Source organism: Leuresthes tenuis, unplaced genomic scaffold, assembly GCF_036924035.1.
Source record: "Leuresthes tenuis unplaced genomic scaffold, fLeuTen1.0.hap1 SCAF_16, whole genome shotgun sequence".
NCBI classification, from domain to species: Eukaryota; Metazoa; Chordata; class Actinopteri; order Atheriniformes; family Atherinopsidae; genus Leuresthes; species Leuresthes tenuis.
The window spans coordinates 17,055,576-17,077,635 of NW_027325370.1; the positions used below are offsets into that span (position 1 = coordinate 17,055,576).

Sequence of the window (22,060 nt, forward strand, 5' to 3'; positions counted from 1 at the left end):
TGTATGACGGGTACAGACCTGAAAGTGGCAATAAACAAAAAATACCAAATGCTCCGTAATTTAAAATGGAAGAAGACTGGAAACAAACTACAGACTTTGACTTTTGGCTGGAAAGTGGTACCACGTAATCAAAGACTTGAGATGCACTCCTTTACTCTTTTAAGCTTGATTTGGTGGTACATTTTCATTACACACCTATATTTAGAGAGCAATGAAAAAAAAACAGAAAAAGTTCAATTAAAATACTAACAAATATACTAAACTGCACTAATAAGCAGATAAACCAGCACAACACTATCAATGAAGGCTGCCAAAACATGTCTCAGTTCAACCACCAGAGGGCGCAGCAGTTTCAGAAAAGGACACAAACTAGGTTAAAATTTCAAGTTAGAATCAACTATTTGATCTATGAACTCTTTAAATAACAATTAAATGTAGCACATAAAATTCGTCATAATCCTTTTTTTTTTATAATTTGTTCATTAAAAGATTAATGTTACCCAACAACATCCGGTTGGTCCCCAGCTGTTTAAACTGCTCACAGGAACCATGCTCCCGTACCATTCAACAGCTTGGGAAAAATCGGTAAAATTGATCAGCTCCGCATGACGTTGTTCAGAGCGGCCCAGTTTAACCAAAATGGTTGTGAGGAATTCAACACCAATTCATCCTCTGAAGCAAAGGGTTGACCACATATTTCAGCCAAGCCGACTTAACGCTACCCATCAAAACTCTGTAAAACCACCGTTTGGCGTGGCTTTTCCGTGAAACCAGAGTCGTTACAGCTCCACACAGAAATCAACATTCACACAGAATGACGGGAGATTTTTAAACCACGATATATAGTTTTTACACGTACCGCAGCCTCCATGTTTCCCAAAACCCAATGTTGTGACCAATCCCCTCGAGACTGTAAGCCAGCAACTCTATGTCTAATTCAAATCAGACCTCCATCTCCAAAGACTAAAATGTTATTGTTTCTGTTTTCCAAGAGGAGTAATCATCATTCATGTGTATTGACTTAGATCGCCGCATCATACATACTTATAATTTACATCTCTGAGGAACAGGGGCCGTTAACGAGGCCAGGGACTTTCTGGCGTTTGGTTCCAGATGTTCTTTGAAGTGAGGATTTGTGTTTGGATGAAAGCGATAAATCTCCCCAGTGTTTCATGCAGCGTATTGCAGTATGTGCTGTATTTGATCTAATGAGTAAAATGTGCCGTTTAAAGCTGAAAACTGAACGTTCATTTATTCAGATATATTGAGGATGACCATATAAATCGGGCATTTCGTTTTAAACGTCTACTCAAGTTAATTTGAAAGAAGCGAAGAACAAAAACATTTGAACAATACGTTCAAACATCTGAGAATCTGCACAAGCTTTGAAACGGGGGTTTACGAGTGAATACATAAAGACTTTATGTGGTATGTTTATTGGGCAGGGATTTGAGTAATCTGTGTGTGTAGTTGGCAAAGCCTCCACCTGTATTACATTTAAGTCTGAATGAAGTAAAAAGACGTCCACTATGATTAAAATTTGGTTCCAAAAAGCAGAGCCACGTTTGCTTTGCATCATGTACTGATTTGATCAATTATATTCTATATTTCTAATAGCAGACATACAGTCGTACATCCTCCTCTCATTTCTTTATATTTTCCTTCCAAGCAGCCAGACTTTGTTGTAATCTTTTAAAGTGGTCTTGAACAAAGGTTCTCCAGGTTTTCTGAAGGTCTTGCAAAGTTTTTCTTTGGACATTGGACAGCTTTTTCACTCATTTTAACCTATGAATGAACCAGTGTTGTGTCTGCACAAAACAGACAATGTAGCAAAGAACCATTTTTAAATAGTATATTTAGGCACTTTTTTACCAACAGCCTGTAACATCATTTGGTTCAATTTATTTATTTACATCTACAAAAACACCAAATTATAACACAGTCTGACAGACAAAAAATAGTATTTTTGCTCCAACAAAGTGATTCTCAAAGAGCTATTAGCTGAAAACGTGGCATATCTCAGCATGGTGTGCAGTGTGTCCTTAAAACATTTGAGGAAACTGGACAAGTGGAGGAATAAAGAAGAAGTGTCAGGCCTAAAAAACTATCTACAGCAGATGAACAGTATCTGAAAGTGATGTCCTTAAGAAAGAGGAATAAAATCCAGCAAAGACCTGACACAGGACCTGAGAGATGCATCTGGACCTTCAGCTGATCCATCTACTGTTGCTGTCAAGAAGCCATTCTTAAGGAAGGGAAACGGGGAGAAAAGGCTGAGCTATGCCAAATGACACAAGAAGTGGACTGAAAATCAGTGGCAACAGGTCTTATGGAGGGATGAATCCTCCCCAGAGCCCAGACCTCAACATTATTGAAGCAGTGTGGGATCATTCTGACAGAGAACAGAACAAAAGGCAGCCAACATCCAAAGAAGAGCTTTGGGATGTCCTTCAACAAGCCTGGAGAACTATTCCTGAAGACTCCTTAAAGAAATGACAGAAAGCTTGTCTAAGAGGGTTCAAGCTGTGCAGGAGAATAAAGGAGCTCAGACCAAATATCGACTTTCAAGCTTGTTAGAACTGTACAAACTCTGTTTTTTCCTTTAAATTCTGTATTTTTCACTTATGTTTGCTCATGTTTAAATAAACACCTGGACCTACTTCCTGATTTCCTGGAAAAATTCAAAGACATGTGGCGAAAGGCTTTTGCTCAGTGCTGTAGATCTGTAACACGCTAAAGTTTAGTTTAGGATACTTAAAAACAAGATTTTATGTAATAAAATGTTAAATGTATGTAATGAAGTAATAATTTAGATAAAGGTTTAATAAATGTAACTTTTTATAAATACATTCTCATATTTTCTAACATTTTTCTCCAGAGTATACAAAATAAATCTTCAGTTATAAGTGTCCTTAAAGCAGATGTTTAATAAAGAATAAAAACATGTTAGATACATTCATAATAAGAAAGCAGTTCTTTTTGACCTGGTCATGTTCAATTTCACAGTTTTCAACAAAAAAAAAAGCTGTTTTGTCAGTAACCCAGCGAGACCTGGTGATGTTTAAGCTGCTTCCAGTTACCGCTGTGCCGTAAATTTCTACATTGGGAGCCATTTGAGCCTTTACTGTGAGCCACTTTTTATTTGGCTTCCTGTATTCTTTCGGCTCGCTGAGGCAAGAGGATGCAAGGCTGGAAAAAAGCTTCTGTCTGCAGGATAGTCCAAAAGATTTGGATGTGACACGGTTCCAGTCTGGATTGACTTTTATGTCAGTTTCCTCTCATTTTTTCCATGATGACTAAGCGAGGCGCATTTCAGGCCGCCTGTTTCCGTCTTTTGTATTCATTGTGTTCTCCGCATCAAATTTGATGTCAATCTCCGGGATGAATCTGCTTCCACGGCACACCAGAGCTTTCTGTTTTGCAAAATGAACTTTGCTTTTACAGTTTACTCTAAAGGTTGCAATATGAAATGCTCAGCTTGTTTAGTCTCATAACTTTGTCTTGTATTGATTATTTAATTCTAGTCCTTAATTTATTCAAAACCTCATTGAGCAAGATGATGGTTTACCCAAACAATTTACTAAAAACTCATAAGTATAATTTAATGGATTGACAATTCACTAATACACCTGTTTATACCTTCTGACTCACTATTCAAGCTATGCTGCTGCGACAACACCAGTTCTAAGTTATATAGACCAAATAGTTCCATTTAAAGAAGACATTATGTCATTTAGTCAAGCTGACACAATAGAGAAGCAAAAATACATCATACCTGTAGTATGCCAGGATATTAGCGCCATTACCGCCGTTTCATTTGACTAAAAACAGTCAAATCTAGTGAAAAATAGTCGAGATGAGGAGGAAAAACAAGGAGAAAGACTTTGGAGCCTCTCAAGATCTACTCATTAGCAAGCTGATATTGAACCAAAATATGTTCCCTCGCAGAATCCGACACAATTTTTGGGCTAATTTCTTCAAGTAAACTAATTATAAATAGATTAATAAATAATTATCAAATAGATCGAGCTATGTTTTTATAATATGAAGCCATGCGTAGTGGAATTTATGGGTCACCATACTGGCAAAACAGATGTGTTACATTGTTTGGACTCATTAAAAGTTGATTTGGCTTACTTGCTGTGAACAGATATGTCTAACATTTGGTGATGATGATTATAAATGGACTCAAACATGAGTTTACAGGCTGATTGTACAATTTAAGTGTTGAGACACTCCAGGGTCTGTACATACAAACTAGCCTGTGGGTTTTAATACAAAATGGCGTCCAAATAAATCAATTCAGGATTTCAAGTTCACATATTCTATAATCTTTGGTACATAGCCTGGATCAGATCACAAGCCAAACTGAGAGAAAAATACTTAACTGGTAATTTTACTCTCAAATACTTACACTTACCTTTTCTATGGTTGTCCACCACACAACTGGGCTACTGACCCCTCTTTTGGCACAATTTCGTCGCGAGTCAGGTGTATCCTCTGAAGCAAAGTGTGTGTTTTAATCAATAGCAAAGTTTAGCCCTCTTACTGTAATTCCTCCGTTAAATATTGGCTCTATGAACTCATGACCTTACTGTTCAATTCTTCTGTGTTTTGTTTAAGCATTTAACGGTTAACCGAACGAACCGTTGACCTTTGTGTTTTGTAACGGCAGTTACCATTCTGATCTGAAGATAAATTCAAAGACAAAATTAGAAATCGGATTTTCCAACTTCACGTTGGCATTCTTTAGCGACGCCAATTAGTTGTCTGAGATCCTTCTAAGGCTTTAGAACATTCAACAAAATACTAGCAGAGCATTTATTAGTTGAGCAATCTATGTTACTGATGGGAACATTAGATGTTGATATTAAAGCAAAGAAGTAGAGTAAAACAGTTTTGATTTACCATTTCTGAGGTAAGGAAAATGCAGCAAGAGAGGAAGTTGGACATTGAGGGAGGACGCTGTATAAACTTGTAGAGTGATGTAAGTTTCCCCTGTTCAAAGGGGCCAAATTAAAATGTCAAAGTTGTGTTTTTGGGTTTTGAGTTGAAAATGACTCACATCGAAATATATGCTCTCAATCACAAAAAAAAACATATTTTCCAATACATGTCCCCTTTAAACAAAGAGCTACTATAAAAACATATGCAGCAAAGGCTGTTACAATTAAAGTAGTTTAGAAACATTATTGATCCTTACAATTTGCAGATATTGTGCAGTTTTTCTTGTTATGAACAATGAATAGTTAAAAAATACAAACATAATGTTGTTGGATACAACAATTCTGTTTGTATCCAAAAGTATTCTAAATTAGGAGAAACAAATTACAATTCCTTAAAGTTATTTGTGTTAGGTATAAGTAAATTAAGGACTAATGTGAAATACAGGTGTGTTTCAGTTTAGTAGCTCAGTGTTTAGATTTTAAAGAGCTTTACAATGTAATTAAAACTAATATTTATGATGTAAATGAACTCATATGTACTACATATGTACAAGATGGTCTTTCTTGGGCTTGCAGATTTTCTGTTGGATTTTGACTATTGTTGGTAAAGAACAGGCATTAAAACAGCTTTTGTTTTGGCTATTTACTGTCTCAGTATGTGAATATGTTACATTTTTGTACCGAAAAGCGATTTATTAATTTGTTTAACAATTCAAAATGTAAATTTTGCGTCTTAAAAAAAGCTCCTAATACATGTTTTGTCCTGTTATTTACTTTTTAAAAAGCCTACATTCCTAAAACAGATGGGCACTGTACTTTTTGAACTCGACTCGAAGCAGAACCCACCTTCATCATGACAGAACATGTTATCTAATGTGGTTCACAGCGGTCCTTGTAAAATAATGACAGAAGAAAATCACTGAAAAATCAAATTTTGGATACACACAGTAGCTGGCAAAAGGGTGATTTTACAATGGGTTCAGACGTTTTAATGAAATTTGTTAATAGTGCATTAAATGTTGGGTTATTTTTGCCCACCAGAGGGCAGAAAACAAATAGGTAAATATTGTAGCTCTCAGGTTCTGTTGGTACAACAAGTGTCTGTATGAGACTTTTAAACTGTTCTGCACTTTCTGTCCTGTGGTTTATGGCTATGCACTCACAGGAGTCGGGGAATTGTCCAAGACTCACACACAAGGACAGATGCTTGGAAACAGAGACGGAAGGAGGGCAACGGAGGGCTGTTTATCATAAATGAAGGGTAATGTGTACACAGTCCCGTTTTACAACTTAGAGTGCCACTGAATGCCATCAACATGAAGATTCTCAGTCAAGAAACGCTCTGAGGAGGAAGGCGCCTTCGGGTAGCATCATCCCTGACATCATCACAACTGTGTCTGTTTCTGTACTCCTTTTGTTTTCTTAGATTTCTACCACTTCTCTTCCTCTCCCCTTATTAGGACTCAGTTGATCGTCTCTTCTCTTGGGTTTTATCCCTTTACTCCCTGCTTTCCCTGCTTATCAAAACCACATCCAGAAATTGGTTATTAATCTTAATCACCGATCCAGACTGAAAGTGATTTTCCTCCAAGTCTCTCAACAAGCGCCAGGAACTCTGCAAAGGCACATTTTTGCCAAAAAGACTGGGTATTAGAGATGATGTGCTGTAATTGTGCTCTCAGGTTCTTTTAGTACCATATTTTCTAATCAGATGAATGATTTAGCTTTGAAATTGGTTTCAGATAATGGGTCTGCCTGCATATATCTTTGCCCATATTTGCTAGATGCAAACCTAGCAAAGGTTGGCAGGACCTGAACTAATTAGAGGGAGTTAATTTCACGATGTAAAACTCGGAGGGGGGCTTGTTGTAAACACAGTCTGCAGCCTGAGATCATGTCTGAAACCTTGCCTGAGAGACGTGCGTATAGAAAGGAGGGATTGGAGGAAGGCAAAAGGAGGGGTTGGGGTCAACTGGGATGGATTGATGGACTGACTTTTGGTAGGTGTGTCTGTTGCAAAAAGGCAACAAACAGAGAGCCTTGAGAGTAGTTTAGTCTGAGAAGAGAAAAGCAAAGCAAAGGGAGACACAGGGAGAAAGCAGAAAGGGGTAACGTAGAGTCAATACAAAGTACAAGGAGGAGGGGGGCTGTTGGAGGGGCATCAAGAATTTGCCTTTTAAGGGGTACAGTCTCACTCTTCCAAGCCTTGTGAGTTCTTGCGTAGCAGCCAAAACACTCGTGGGAGAAGAAATAAACAAAAGAAAAGAGTCTGCTGTTAGCAAAATTAATCTTTTTCACACTTAACACGTCCACTTACTGACGTCGAAAATGAGCTAAGGCTGCATCTGACATTCCCTCATCCACCATCTCACATCCTTTTGTCACATAGGTGTGGATTCGGTTGTGAAAGGGACTTTGTTTCACAAATGCAACAAAGAGGTCAGCACGTTGGAAACAAGGGAAGGCTCAGTGTTTTCTAATGCTCAGTCCACCCTGAATCACTGGCTTTTGCGCAGCATCCTACCAGCTGCCGTTGCTGTTGTGGCTTTCTTGGTTGTTTTCTGCACAATACCAACAATGTGTTGCCCGGGCTGAGGAGTAACTGCCTGTATCTGGGAGCAGGAAACAGAGGGGAGCTGAGGAGGAGAGGTGGGTGGGGGTGAGAACAGAGAGGTGATTGTATATGTAAGAGTGAGGCAACCGTGGCAGTCGGGGTTGAAGAGAGCAGGGAGAGACGCGTTCTTGGGATGGGAGGATTGAAGGAAAGCAACAGAAGGAGACAAAAGAGAAGGAGGAAACACAGGATGGAAAGATGATGGAGTCTTGTTAAGGTGTGTGCTTAAGAAAGTTTCTGTTTTCTAACTCTGGGGGAAACAAAGAGCAGGAGTCCACAGCAGGGCTGAGTTGGTGTTTTTAAAGTGTGTTTTAGGAGAGTGTATCCTTCCCTCTGTCCCCGAAGCAGGGCTGAACGAGAGCCAGGAAAAGGGGAAGGGCCTCCGTCTCCTCCTTTCCAGCTGACAAAAACAGCTGCCCAGGAGCCTGCCTACAGAGAGGACGAGGTGAAGACGACACAGAGGCAGACGGGAGGAGAAGGGAGGACGCACGGAGAGAAGAGAGTCCAGGAGCCCGTCCACCTATATGGGTTGCGTCCTGAGCTCGGACTGGTGTGGGGAGGGAGAGGTGCAACCGGTGCCGGTGGTCAGAAGCTCCTCTCTGAAGAGACGGAGTCTGGAGAGGAGCGAGAGTGGCAGGATGAGGCTGACAAAGGTCAGTGTGCATGTGATGTCCACGTGTGTGTGAGATGAAACTGTAGATAAATATCAGCAGGCATGTTTACTGTCAGCAGGTGAGCACCATCTGGTTCAGAACTGGGCACCACGAATCACAGTCTGTGGATTGTTTCCACATTTTTACCCAGATTCAAATATCTACACAAGTATCAGATGGATTAATTGAAATCAGGCACAAATACTTGTGTTTTAGGTTAGAATTTAATGTCTTTGGTGATCCCTTAACTTTTTATCAAGCTCTTTTGTTGTTTCTGGTGGCAGAATGATTTGTTATTTGGTCCATATATTTACAATGCTCAGGTTATTCTTTTGCTCTAAGAAATATCAACAACTTTCATGAGATAGTGGACTATTTTTGCTAGCTTTGGTCATTCTTTCACTTTATTTGTCTGATGCTGTGTCATTTTATTAAATAGCTGCAAAACTAAAAGCACAATGCTGAAATTTCTTAAGGTTTAAATGGCAATTTACCCCAGAAATTAACTGTAATCTAAAATGTAAAAGGGCAGAAATGTGCACAAAAGTCTCTCTGGAGGTCTTTTCTTTGGACATAGGCTGCTTTTTTAATTCATTTCCATTCTAGTCCATGTACCTTTTGTTGGTTAAGGCACTTAACACTGACCTATGAATTATTCCATCATTAAAAAAGCACCTAACTCAAAGGATGAGCCAGTTTTATGTCAACACATTACAGATAACTTACAAAAGCAAATAATTATATTTCCAAAGAGACGTTATTCAACACTTTTTCACAGTATTGTTTGTGATATATTTGCAGCAGTCTGAAGATATACAGTGAAGAGAATTAAAACATGAATTCAACACAGTTTCAGCCATTTAACCCTTTAACTTCCACACTGAGAAAATGTTATGGTACAAGTGTGACACTTTGAAAAAGTCCTAACACATACTTTCCTGTAGCATCACATACCTAAACCAAGTTTTAGAGCTGGCTTCGATAGGTTCTCTTCCAGTAATCTTTGTCAAGACAGAGTACAGTCAGTGAAAAATGTGGCAGAGCAGGATGTTAAAGGGTTAATGAGCGATATTTTCTTACTACTTTAGGTTTAACAGGTCGGTGCGACAGGAAAGCAGAATGTTTCTATTTAAAACAAGAAATAAGCGTGTTTTCTTTGCCGTTGTTCTAAAAGATGTGGATGATCATGGCATCTGGCATCTGCGCAGCTACAATAGCTCTGTTGTGATGGCCTGAGCGCTGCTGGGGAGTTACCACCATGTAAACACAGGCAGAACAGCCGAACATTGAGAGTCTCGACCTCTGACCACCAGTTTGCACACAGACTCGAGCGCTTGTGGTTGTTGTTTGTGTGGATTTTTCTAAATGTGGCCATGCAGATATCCATCAGGGCTTGTTTTTGCATGTGTCTGTGCATGCTCGGTCCCTGTGGCTCTGCATCACATGCTGAGCAGCGTGGGAACATGGATGTTTCTGGACTACGTCATGCTGCAGCGACTGACCCCGACTGCAAGGGTGTGGGAACCAGTTAGATCCAAATTATCCAAGAGGAGGAGATGATGTCTTATCTATTTATGCTCTCTTTCTAATTAGCTTGGTGTTCGTTTTTTGATGAGTTTCACAGACTTGTGGGAGGGTTTCTGAAACTCAGAACTGGAACCTGAGAAGAATATGATTAAATCTTTAATGCCTGTTTATCCTGGCATGATCCACGTCTATACATTCCTCATAAGACTCACGCCAAGTCCACAAAGAAAGAAAAGATCTTCAGGTAACATGCAGTTCTCTTTGGGATTACATAAGAGCTCATTTTATATCAGTCACATGGGAAAGGGATGTTTCTTTATGCCAAGCATAAATAGATTCTTCACATTCAGTGCATATTTGTGTGTGAAGGGATGTGGTTGAAACATTTGCCTCATAAAGAAATTATTGATTATTCTGCAATTTTTTTTATTGTATTTCACAGCCAATTACTGGATTCCTCGCTAAATATTCCTTTTTGTTGAATGCTTCTTGTGCAGTTAGTGTCAATAAACATCACTTTAAGAATGGATTCTGGGTAAAAACACCACATGGCAGTGAGAGTCAATAGTTCATGTGGTTCCCTTTAGAAAAGCCAGGTTCGAGTTGTGCTCTGGTGAATGTTGAAGTAATCAGATGGGACCCATCAAAGCAGACTATCCTAGGACAGAAGCTAAGAAACGGCCACCTTTGGTTCACCCATGCCATAAAATAACTTTTCAGAGCTGACTTTTAAACTAGACTGATTTGGCAATGAATCTTTCAGTATGTTGGCAGGCAACACAGTAAACCTGCGTTTAATTCAGCCTCATGTCGAGTGTGCAAGCTGCAAATCGTTCATGAGCTCATGTGGAATTTAAACTCAAACACAACAATGATGTTTATGTGTACTATCATTGGTAATTCAGCCAGAGCCATGATTTTAACATTTTATCTATACGTAGTCCAAATATTTCAGTGGCAGAGCCAGAAAATATTTATAAGCATGTTTCTTTTTGTCATATTTATTTACACGTACAAGGGTTTATTTATCCCTCGACTGACTGAATGAGATCAGGGGCAGTCTCTGGTCTTTAGCCTTCTGAACTGCTGATGACAACATAAGATAATTAAGGATAAGTATCGCCCAAAGTCCCCATGAAACATTTAGCTCTGTGCAGTTTGCTTCTGCTATCAAAATAGCATTTTATTGGATGCAAAAATGTCAGAAAACCCAAAATGTAAAACAAACTGTGAATACTTCAAATAGTTTTCCATGCACTGGTCATTAAGAATACTTTCACATATTAGTCATACTAGAGAATAACAGATGTGCTGTTATGTGAAAAAGAAAGTAAAGATATATAAATTCTAAGGTTTGACATATGGGTCACGGAGAAAACAATTAAAAAAGATAAAACATCTGGTCCTTACAAGATGCTAAGATTAGGCAAATAAAGACGAACAACAACAACAACAACATCCCATATTACACTGTCATTATTTATTTAACAAAACTACAAAAAGAGTGTGTAAAAAAGTAAAGTCCACCTTTACTGCTTCTATAGAAATTAGGAGGCTACATTTACATTTATAAAGCTTCCCAAAGCAAATCTGTTTGGCATAAAAGGTATTCAGATTACAATTCTGCTGCCGTAATGCTAGACAGGACAAGGGGAAAAAAAAGAAATTAGGAGGCTAAGCAGCTGATGAGGTGCTGCCGATCAATGCACTGATTAATTGATCATTAGTAAGTGTGAGCCGCTCTATAAAAGTAGAAGTTTTGCCAGTTTGCTGGTCTGGAGCATTCAGGTGTGTGTTAATACATGCCAAGGAGGATAGACATCAGCAAAGATCTTAGAGAAACAATTGTTGCTGCCCATCAATCTGGGAAGGGTTATAAGGCCATTTCCAAACTATTTGGAGTCCATCATTCAACAGAAAGAAAGCTTATTCACAGGTGGAAAACATTCAGGACAGCTGTCAATCTTCTCAGGAGAGGACGTCCCAGCAAGTTCATCCCAAGGTTAAAAACCCAAGAGCTACATCTCAGACTCTACAGGCCTCAGTTAGTATGCTAAATGTTAAAGTTCGTGATAGTACATTTAGAAAAAGACTGAACAATCATCCATCCATCCATCATCTGCCGCTTATCCGGGGGTCGGGTCGCGGGGGCAGCAGCTTGAGCAGAGAAACCCAGACGTCTCTGTCCCCGGCCACTTCTTCCAGCTCTTCCGGGGGGACCCCGAGGCGTTCCCAGGCCAGCCGAGAGACATAGTCTCTCCAGCGTGTCCTAGGTCTTCCCCGGGGTCTCCTCCCAGTGGGACGTGCCCGGAACACCTCCCCAGGGAGGCGCCCAGGGGGCATCCTAACCAGATGCCCGAGCCACCTCATCTGACTCCTCTCAATGCGGAGGAGCAGCGGTTCTACTCCGAGCCCCTCCCGGATGACTGAGCTTCTCACCCTATCTCTAAGGGAGAGCCCAGACACCCTGCGGAGGAAACCCATTTCGGCCGCTTGTATTCGCGATCTTGTTCTTTCGGTCACTACCCACAACTCGTGACCATAGGTGAGGATGGGAACGTAGATTGACCAGTAAGTAGAGAGCTTCGCCTTCTGGCTCAGCTCCCTCTTCACAACGACGGGTCGGTGCAGAGCCCGCAACACTGCAGACGCCGCACCGATCCGCCCGTCAATCTCCCGCTCCATTCGTCCCTCACTCGTGAACAAGACCCCGAGATACTTGAACTCCTCCACTTGGGGAAGGATCTCATTCCCGACCCGGAGAGACTGAACAAGTATGGCTTTTTTTGAAGGGTTGCAGGAGGAAGCCTCTTCTCTCTAAAAGAACATGGCAGCACAGCTTAGGTTTGCAAAGTTGCATCTGAACAAACCACAAGACTTCTGGAACAATGTCCTTTGGACAGACCAGAGCAAAGTGGAGATGTTTGGTCATAATGCACAGCAGCACGTTTGGAGAAATCCACACACAGCATATCAGCACAAACACCTCATACCAACTGTCAAGCACGGTGGTGGAGGGCTGATGATTTGGGCTTGTTCTGCAGTCTCAGGACCTGGGCACCTTGCAGTCATTGAGTCCACGATGAACTCCTCTGGATGCCAAAGTATTCCAGAGTCAAATGTGACGCCATCTGTCCGACAGCTAAAGCTTGGCTGAAACTTGGTCATCAACAAGACAATGATCCCAAACACAGAGGCAAATCTACAACAGAATGTGTGAAAAAGAAAAGAATCGAGATGTTACAATGGTCCAGTCAAAGTCCAGACCTCAACCTGACTGAAATGCTGTGGTGGGACCTGCAAACCTCAATGAATTGAAGCAACGTTATAAAGAGTGGGCCAAAATTCCTCCACAATGACGTGAGAGACTGATAACGTCACACAAAAAACCATTACTTTAAGTTATTGCTGCCTAAACTGGTTCTACAGGCTGGTGAATGGATTGGAGATAGTTTTTGACACATTGTTCATTAAATAATGACACAGTGTAATATATCATGTGTTGGTAAGGACCAGAAGATATTTAATTATGTCCTTGTAGATAAAACCATAGCTGGAAGACTTCACATAACTGTACAATGTAAAACAGAATGCATTTAAGCATTAGATTTGATTTCAGAGGGACATGACTCCTTATTGTTGTCAATTTGGGTGTCTGTGCAGTCAGGTACACTTTACAGGTGTGTAGCCGAAGATTCTATTAACTGACAGTGGTTTGATCCCATTGCAAGCTGTCACTGACAATCTGAGTGGAAGTTGACTTCAGTTGATTTTTCTTCCTGGAAATCACCCTAGTTCTGTGTTGTTAACTGCTGAAATATATAGAGACCTGGCGCTGTGACAGCGGTATTTTATATGTATTTGTCTGGCTTCCCTGTAATTTCTCATTTAGAGAAAAGTTTATATTGGCCGTGACCAATACTGAGGCTTTGAGCCACAGGCATTCACTACAAACACACACCCAGCACAGGAAGGAACAATGACCGGTTAGGGTTAAATATAGCCACCCCTCATCCCCTATATCCAGCAAACTATGGAAAAAAAATAGGAAAGAAATAGATGTAAACCTCACTTTTCTACATATTTGTAAAAAAAAAAAAAAAAAAAGGTTAATTCCCATACAAAATCCAGGCCTGGGGGTGGCTGTCATAAACTGGATTCCTGTGGCTTGAAAACAAAGATCTGTCCAAACTGTGAGCTGGGTTTGAGGAATGCTTGTTGTTGCGTGTAGTGGTCACACAGATGAAAGCTGATCGAGGGAAAAAGGAAAGACACAAACCATTTCCTCCCTCAGTAAGTCCCCAACAAATCCCAACACACCCTTAAAAGAAACACCTCCCTGCAAACTGGGCAAGAAATATTTTCTGGCCTTACACGCAAAAATGTTGAGCGTATTTTTTGGCCGAGTGCTGGAAATGTCTGCGGGAATGAGCAGCGCCGGCTGACAGAGGGGGTTTTATTGAACTCATTGGCGCAATAACTGTGAACATGTGCTCATTTGTGTCCTCCGTATCTCACCCACTCTTCCCACCGCTTTCAGGCTCCTTCAACAGCTGCACCTTATCAGCCTTTGGCTTTGTGCTGTCTTACACAATCCGTCACCAAGCTGCACAGCCCCCTTTTCCAGCCTCTTCCTCCCCTCATTTCCTCTTGGCCCGGGCTCCCACTCTGTCCACCCCTTTACCTCTAATCCAAGTCCCGTCACCTCCTTAAAACTGTGACTTCTGTCTTCCAGACCAACAGAGCAGAAACACACCTGCGGGATCTCGAACAACTTGAGGCAGCTTTCGTTCAGGTGCCAGCTGTGGTTGTTTGAGATTTAACGTTAATTTCTCATGTTTGTGAACCCCAAAAGTCGTTACCCTCTTCTTTTTCATCCTCATCGCCACCTTTCCTCCAACACGACCCTCCCCCACTTTACCCACCGACTCAACCCCTCATTCCAATCCCAATCACCAGCTTCCTGCCTCTTATAGTTCCTCAGTGTTTTGTTCGTCTACCTTTTTCCATGCTCCTTAAGCCGTCTCCCCTCAGCTCCCTCCTCTTTACACTACACTCCAAAATAGACAGAATTATAAAACTCGTGCAAACAATTAAACACCCAGATACACCCCCCTCACACACACACTCCATCAGCCCTCCCTTTTTTCTATCATGAGCCGGAAATTCTTGGAATATAAGCAAAAGGAATGGACTGGATTACTGCACGTGCTGCTGCTGCATATGTCATAACTCACAGTGCACAAATATACTGTACAGCCTTCATACCTGCAAGTCAGTCCAACACATATGGAAGTCACTAAGAGGCTGAGGCAGCAGACAGAAACAATACTGAGTGCTTCAGGAGTCTCAGACTAGGGAATATTATGAGCTAACACTTCAAGACAGGAAAGTCAAAAGGGATGCATGTATATGCGTTTATGGACATGCTGTAATAGCAACCACAAGCCTGCACAAAATGTTAGTTGTTTTCTTGTTTTAATTGCATCAAACCAGACATAAACTTTTGCCTCTATAATAAGAAATGCAAAAATCTGTGCATGCTTCAAACCCTGCATCTACATTTACATTGTTTGTGCAGCAGAATAAAAGAAAAGAGTGATAAGTGCCTAAAAACCTCATCTGCTGTAAGTATTCTATTGCACCACTAGGGGCTGCTACTTACACACTAGATATTACTGAGCAGCTGTTATTACAGGTGTGTTTATGTATGGGGGGGGTTCTGATCACAAGGCCCACAAAGTGACAGATATTTACAGCACTGAGCGAAACTCCTGATCCAGCCCTCATTTCTTTATATTTTCCTTCCAAGCAGACAGACTTTCTTGTAATCTTTTAAAGTGGTCTTGAGCAATAGTTCTCCAGGTCTTCTGAACGTCTTTCAAAGATTTTCTTTGGACATTGGCTGCTTTTTCCACTCATTTTCAGTCTAGTTTTAGTATCTGAACATTTTCAGAGGAATGTGTTTTCATTGTTTGTTAAGCCACTTAACTCTGACCTATGAATCATTCAAGCATAAAAAAGGCACCCAACTCAAGGGATGAACCAGTGTTGTGTCGATACACAACAGACAACTTTACAAAGAACCAATTTCGAATAGTATCTTTAAGCATTTTACTAGCAGTCTGTTTAAAAAATACATCAATTGTGAGAAAACACCCAAAGATAACACAGCTTGATAGACAGAAAATAGTATTTTTGCTCCAACAAGGTGATTCTCAAAGAGCTATTAGCTGAAAACTTGGCATATCTCAGCATGGTGTGCAGTGTATCCTTAAAACATTTGAGGAAACTGGACAAGTGGAGGACAAAAGAAGATGTATCAGGCCTAAAAAACTATCTTCCTTAAGAAAGAGGAAAAAATCCAGCAAAGACCTGACACAGGACCTGAGAGATGCATCGGGACCTTCAGCTGATCCATCTACTGTTGGCCCAAGCCTCATCAGAAATGGTCTCCATGGAAGGGTGGCTGTCAAGAAGCCATTCTTAAGGAAGGGAAACAGGGAGAAAAGGCTGAGCTAGGCCAAATGACTCAAGAAGTGGACTGAAAATCAGTGGCAACAGGTCTTATGGAGGGATGAATCCTCCCCAGAGCCCAGACCTCAACATTAATGAAGCAGTGTGGGATCATCTGACAGAGAACGGAACAAATGGCAGCCGGCATCCAAAAAAGAGCTTTGGGATGTCCTTCAACAAGCCTGGAGAACTATTCCTGAAGACTCCTTAAAGAAATGACAGAAAGCTTGTCTAAGAGGGTTCAGGCTGTGTTGGAGAATAAAGGAGCTCAGACCAAATATTGACTTTCAAGCTTGTTAGAACTGTACAAACCTTTTCCTTTAAATTCTGTATTTCCACTTATGTTTGCTCATGTTTCAATAAATTGCTGCACCTATTTCCTGTTTTCTTGACAAAATATGAAGAAATGAGGGATAGATCAGGATTTTTGCACCTTTCTGTATTTATTTTATTGAGGGAAATAAACAGAGGGGTAACAGAGGTAGAGAAACTGATGAGGGGCTTATCTGAGAAGGTTTTATTGTGACTCTGTTTTAACACCTTATCAGTGTTGAAACACAATTTGGGTGTTTTTCTATGTAGCCTACAGAAGGTTTATGCCCATCCTGAGCTACATGTGACCCACGTAATAGCAGGAGTGTTTAGGTGAAGGAGGACATCCAGTGATACATCATACTCATGACATGAAGCCCATAATCAAAGTACCTCAGTTAAAGTGTGTGTGAGCTACAGAGCTGAACGTTTGTTTACTTGTTCAGGTTTCAAATGCCTGATTTGTTTAAGTAATTCATCACACCCAGATGTGCTGACCATCCCTCAAACTGCACCTTTGTTTGGTTTTCAGTGCATTAAAGGTGATTTCATATCTAAAATGCAACATCAGTGAACTCTCAAACTAATTATTCCCACAGTTAATCATCCATCCATCCATTTTCTATTCCCGCTTAATCCGTCGTGTGAGGGTTGGAGCCTATCCCAGCGGTCCCCACAGTTAATAAGCATGGCTTTGTACCCACTTTTAATTTGACTGATTTATAGAAAATACACCAAAAAAATCTATTAATCAAACTCTGGAGCACCCAGAAATATCAGACATAGAAAACATGATAATAATCTCATGTATTGACAACCTCAGTGACAGCCTACCTTCATATGGGGACATTATAATGACCATTTCAGCCAATCTGGAGGGAGTATCCTCACGCTCCCCTCCAGAAATCCACCAATCGGGAGGGGGGGTTGAAGTTCCAGTAATAGTACTCCATACATGCTTTTAGCTGCTGTGTAGCTCCACCTCGCAGCTCCGGAGCCGAGGGTGGACCGGAGTAAAGAAAACAAGTTACCTCACACAGACAGCGGCGAGGCATGTTACTGTCGGCCTTCCTGGGAATGAGGGGCTGCGCGTAAATAAGGAGACATGAGTAGCGGGAAAATGAACAAGGTAAGACCAGAAAGTCTCTCAGCCGGTGGGGGGAAGTTGGGAGGATTTGTTTTGAGTTGCTTTGACTCGTTTGTGGACCTCTCAGTCATTATTTTCTGAGCCTGTCAGGGGTTTCGGATAGATGTATGATGCTGCATGCGCTTGTTTTGCCTGTGCGACTGAGCACTTTTCAGAGTTCAGACATTTGGTTGTGCGTAAACTGAAGGCTGCGATCTCCCAAAGTAGAAATAAGTGTGCATTTGGTGTTATTTTTTGCATTGTTATGTGATAGTTTTGTCTCTTGGAGTTTTGTGGGAAAACGGAGGGATTTCGTGCCGCTCTGTGAGAAGTTTCTCGATGTGTCGCACTTCATTAAACTGACATGAAATGCTCTGAATGGGGTCATATGATGCTTTTATCCCCCCTAATAACCCCGCCGGTCAGTTATTGTTAATGTCGCATTGTAGTTTCCCACGAGCCCATGTGCGCGTGCAACGATCTTGGATTTATTAGATGGCCAGCCAGGTGAGTGTTTTATATAAAAGTAGCAAAACAGTTATAAAGCAGATGGTTTTGATTAATTTTTAGGTTTATTATAATGTTTTTTTATAGAGATGAATCAGCAAAATAAGTTGGAGATAACCATCGTTTTTTTTCCACGAGTGTTCCCTGTGTATTCCCAGCTGGGTCAACAAAATCTGTCCAAGGACAACAGCTGGAAAGGCTACTTGGATCAGCTGACTGGCTTTCTTTTCCCTTTGTTTCTCTTCACTTATGACTCATAAAAGGGTCGTTTCACAATGCAATAGAGGATTAAAATCTGTGATAGGTATTTAATAAAAAAAAAAATACAACGTGTGCACATAGCTGAGATAAAGTTTTTATTGTATTTACAGGGGTGATTACAGTTTGATTGTGTTGACAAGCTGTGTGTGCATGTGTGTAAAGTTTTCCCAGGAACAGGATGACTGAAAGCAGGCTGTGAGAGAAACTCATGTGTGTTCAGTGTCAGTGTGTGCTGTGGTAGTCTGCACATCTGTAGCTGTGTATATATACGTTATGTGCATAAATACAACCTCAGACGAAGAACAATTAAGAAGAACAATGTCATATTACACTGCGTCCTTATTTATTTAACAACAAGTATGCTAAACTGCAGAAATAGTATGTAAAAGCTCACCCTGACTGCTTCCAACAGGAATTAAGAGAGTAAGTAGCAGCCAGGTGCTGCTAATCTATTCCAATTGATTAGTTGATCATAAACAAGTGTGGGCACCTCTATAAAAGAAGAAGTTTTGTCAGTTAGCTGATCTGGAGCATGTGCAAACCATTCAAGACAGCTGTCAATCTTCCCAGGAATGGACGTCCCAGCAAGTTTACCCCGAGGTTAAAAAAACCCCAAGAGCTACATCTCATACTCTACAGACCTCAGTTAGCATATTAGATGTTGAAGTTCATGACAGTACATTGATGCTTTGGGCTTGTTCTGCAGCTTCAGGACCTGGGCACCTTGCAGTCATTGAGTCCACCATGAACTCCTCTGGTACCAAAGTATTCCAGAGTCAAATGTGAGGCCATCTGTCTGACAGCTAAAGCTTGGCTGAAACTGGCTCACTAACAGGACAATGATCCCAAACACAGCATCTACAAATCTACAACAGAATGTCTGAAGAAGAAAAGAATCAAGATGTTACAATGGTCCAGTCAAAGTCCAGACCTCAACCTGACTGAAATGCTGTGGTGGGACCTTAAGAGAGCTGTGCATAAACCAATGCTGCTAAGTTTTTGTTAAAAAAATATTAACACTTGTTGTTTATCTGAGGTTGTATTTACCTATTTTTAAGTCCTAGTGAGGACCAGGTCATTTTTATTCTGTTGTGAAAGAGGCTTCACTTTCTTTTTCACATGACTCTTTGCATGAAGACAGAGATTAATGATAGATTGCCTTCGTCATACATTGACCAATTAGTGTTGGCTCCTGTTCTGTTTTGAGGAAAACCACCTCAGATTAACAGCAAGATAACATTGTCCCACCTCTCCGAGCTTTCCTTTTCTGATAGCCGTGCGGTCATTTTTCTTCTATGTGAACCATGTTCGGGTGCAGATGAGCGGATGTCAGCCTGGTTCAGATTGGAAACGGGGGCTTGAGATGAAAAACTCCAACTTTCTGGGAAAACCTGAACAGGAAATTTAAAAAAAAAAGTGTGCTACATTCTAGTCAGGCTCATAAGTAGCCACTCCATTGGATATGCTCAGTGAACAGCAATACAATACTATGGTTGTGCTCAGTGTACAGTTGATATTCTATATTTGTAATTACTGGGTGTAACTGAGAGGTTTGATGGCACATGATGGTTGTGTTTACTTGGGACACCCCCTGTGCTCTGCCAAGTCAAGAGGCTGAAACTGAGGCTTGTTCACATTCCCTTGTTCCAGATGCAGCTACACTGGGTGTATACACACAGTGGCAGCTATTCACCCTCACCTGCCGCTTTAAAGCTGAATGGATGAAAATGATTTCCTTTAATTCCAACAGAGGTTGAAAAAGGGCAGTTTATTTATACAAAATCCGGACTTGGTGTACTTGGTAGTATATACTTGGCAAGTTTGGGTTGGAGCTAAGTACTCCCGAGGACATGAGGACGCAGTACAATTCTAGATTTTGATGTTGTCATTTGAATAGTCAGTAATGCTCTGTCTTGTGGTTTTAATATTGATAATATCTATATTCCATGTGGTAATATGAGTGCTTATAAAGCTTATATTGGCGGTAAAATAATGCGGAACATAGCGGTGGTCGTGTTCGCACTTTGTTTTTTAGTGAGTGGATGACAAAAGCAAGAAATAAACTTGTAAACTGGACTGGACGGCAGTAGCTATTGTTGTTAGTATGCTTTACCATGAAGCTGAAGAGGAAGCAGCACAACTGAGGATCAGATCCAAGGCGGAACTGAAATTGTCAAAGACTTTTGCAGGTAGATAGGTACTTGGATGTCATTGCACAAAAAATACAAAGAAACTTTATTTAGCATTCCCATTACCAGCAGTATAGCAACTGAAGATGAATAGATATAAATAATAATATGTACACTAAAGTGCAGCATTAGTGTTCACAGTATTGAGCGTACAAAAAGTAGAAGCGTGGGCTGAGGACATAGCCTTGGGGGACACCGGTGTTTAAGATGATGTTGGATGGATGGGGTGTGGTTACCCAGCCTGACATGCTGAGGTCTGTTGGTTGAGGAAATCTTTGATCCACAGACAAAGGGGGGTTCCAAGCTGTAGTGTGTTTGCAGTTTGTCAACCAGCTTATCCGGATTGATGGAGTTCAAGGCTGAGCTGAAATCAACACACAGCATCCTGACGAAGGTGTTGGGATTCTTAGAATGACTGACAGCTGAGAGCACCATGAAGATGGCATGGCCACTTTTTCTCAGCAGGTATCCCTGCTTTGGTATTATGGTGTTTGTTGGTTCCTCTTTCCTGTCCTCTCAACCTTCAGCTGGTTGAGGCAAATGGCCGCCCTTCCTGTTTCTGGTTCTGATGGAGGTTTCATCCTGTTAAAAGGTATGTTTTTCTTTCCACTGTCACCTCGTGCATGCTAAGGACTGGAGACTGAATGTAGAGAAGTTTCGGTGCAATCTGTTGGTTTCCTTAGTCAACTTCTTTTTTTTTTTTTTTTTTTTTTTTTTAAATCGGTCCTGTATGAATTGGAAAAATAAGTTGGAATTGATTTAATTGGATTTGTTTGGATTGAATTGCCTTGAGATGCCATTCATGGTGATTTGGAGATATACAAATAAAACTGAACTGAAATTACTTGAGTGGATCTGTATGTGAACTGGTGTTGATCAAAACCTCAAAAATGTAATATTTAAAAAAATCAGTCGATCAGGGATAGTAGAAATCAGGGATACTAAGCTGCTCCAAGTCCTCACAAGTCAGCCCCAGAAGCATCCTCGATAAAATGGACGAAGCAAGAACACGTCTGGGCACTTCGACCGTACTTAGCTTGATGCTTACTTTGAATTGGAACAGTACTTGGGCTGCGACTGATCACGTTTCACAAGAACACAAATACAGTCAAGGGTGTATATTGAGAAACAATCCAGGTCTGTTCGAACTATGGTGTCGTACTTAACCATTACTTAGTTATCACCCCTGGATGATGTCATGAAACGCTTCCCAAGGCTACATCACAGCACTTTTGTGACACTATTGAGCCTAACAGATGCTGATTTTACCTGTAAATATGAATAAGACCCTTTTGAGTGTGTGTGTGTGTTTGCAGCAGGAGTCTTACTGGGGACCGGAAGTGTATCATGGCAGCATGCTGACCTCACCTCGGGAACAGGCAGTCTCTGTTCCCCTGCACTGCCTGTCC

The 22,060-nt window shown here is 40.9% G+C and overlaps 1 protein-coding gene across 6 annotated transcripts in view; it reads left to right on the forward strand.

The window, feature by feature from the left end:
- Positions 1-7,639: 7,639 nt before the first annotated feature.
- The window catches only part of tns2a (tensin 2a), a 65,105-nt gene continuing 50,684 nt past the window's right edge, over positions 7,640-22,060 (forward strand). For 4 of the 6 annotated variants that reach the window (XM_072366968.1, XM_072366971.1, XM_072366970.1 and 1 more), the window contains exons 1-2: positions 7,640-7,777; positions 7,909-8,213. In XM_072366968.1, the coding sequence (XP_072223069.1) occupies positions 8,085-8,213 (129 nt within the window). In that variant the 5' untranslated portion in view covers positions 7,640-7,777; positions 7,909-8,084. Of the gene's footprint in view, positions 7,778-7,905; positions 8,214-17,556; positions 17,698-22,060 lie in introns of those variants that run through there. The other 2 variants (XM_072366969.1, XM_072366974.1) reach the window with 2 other exon arrangements.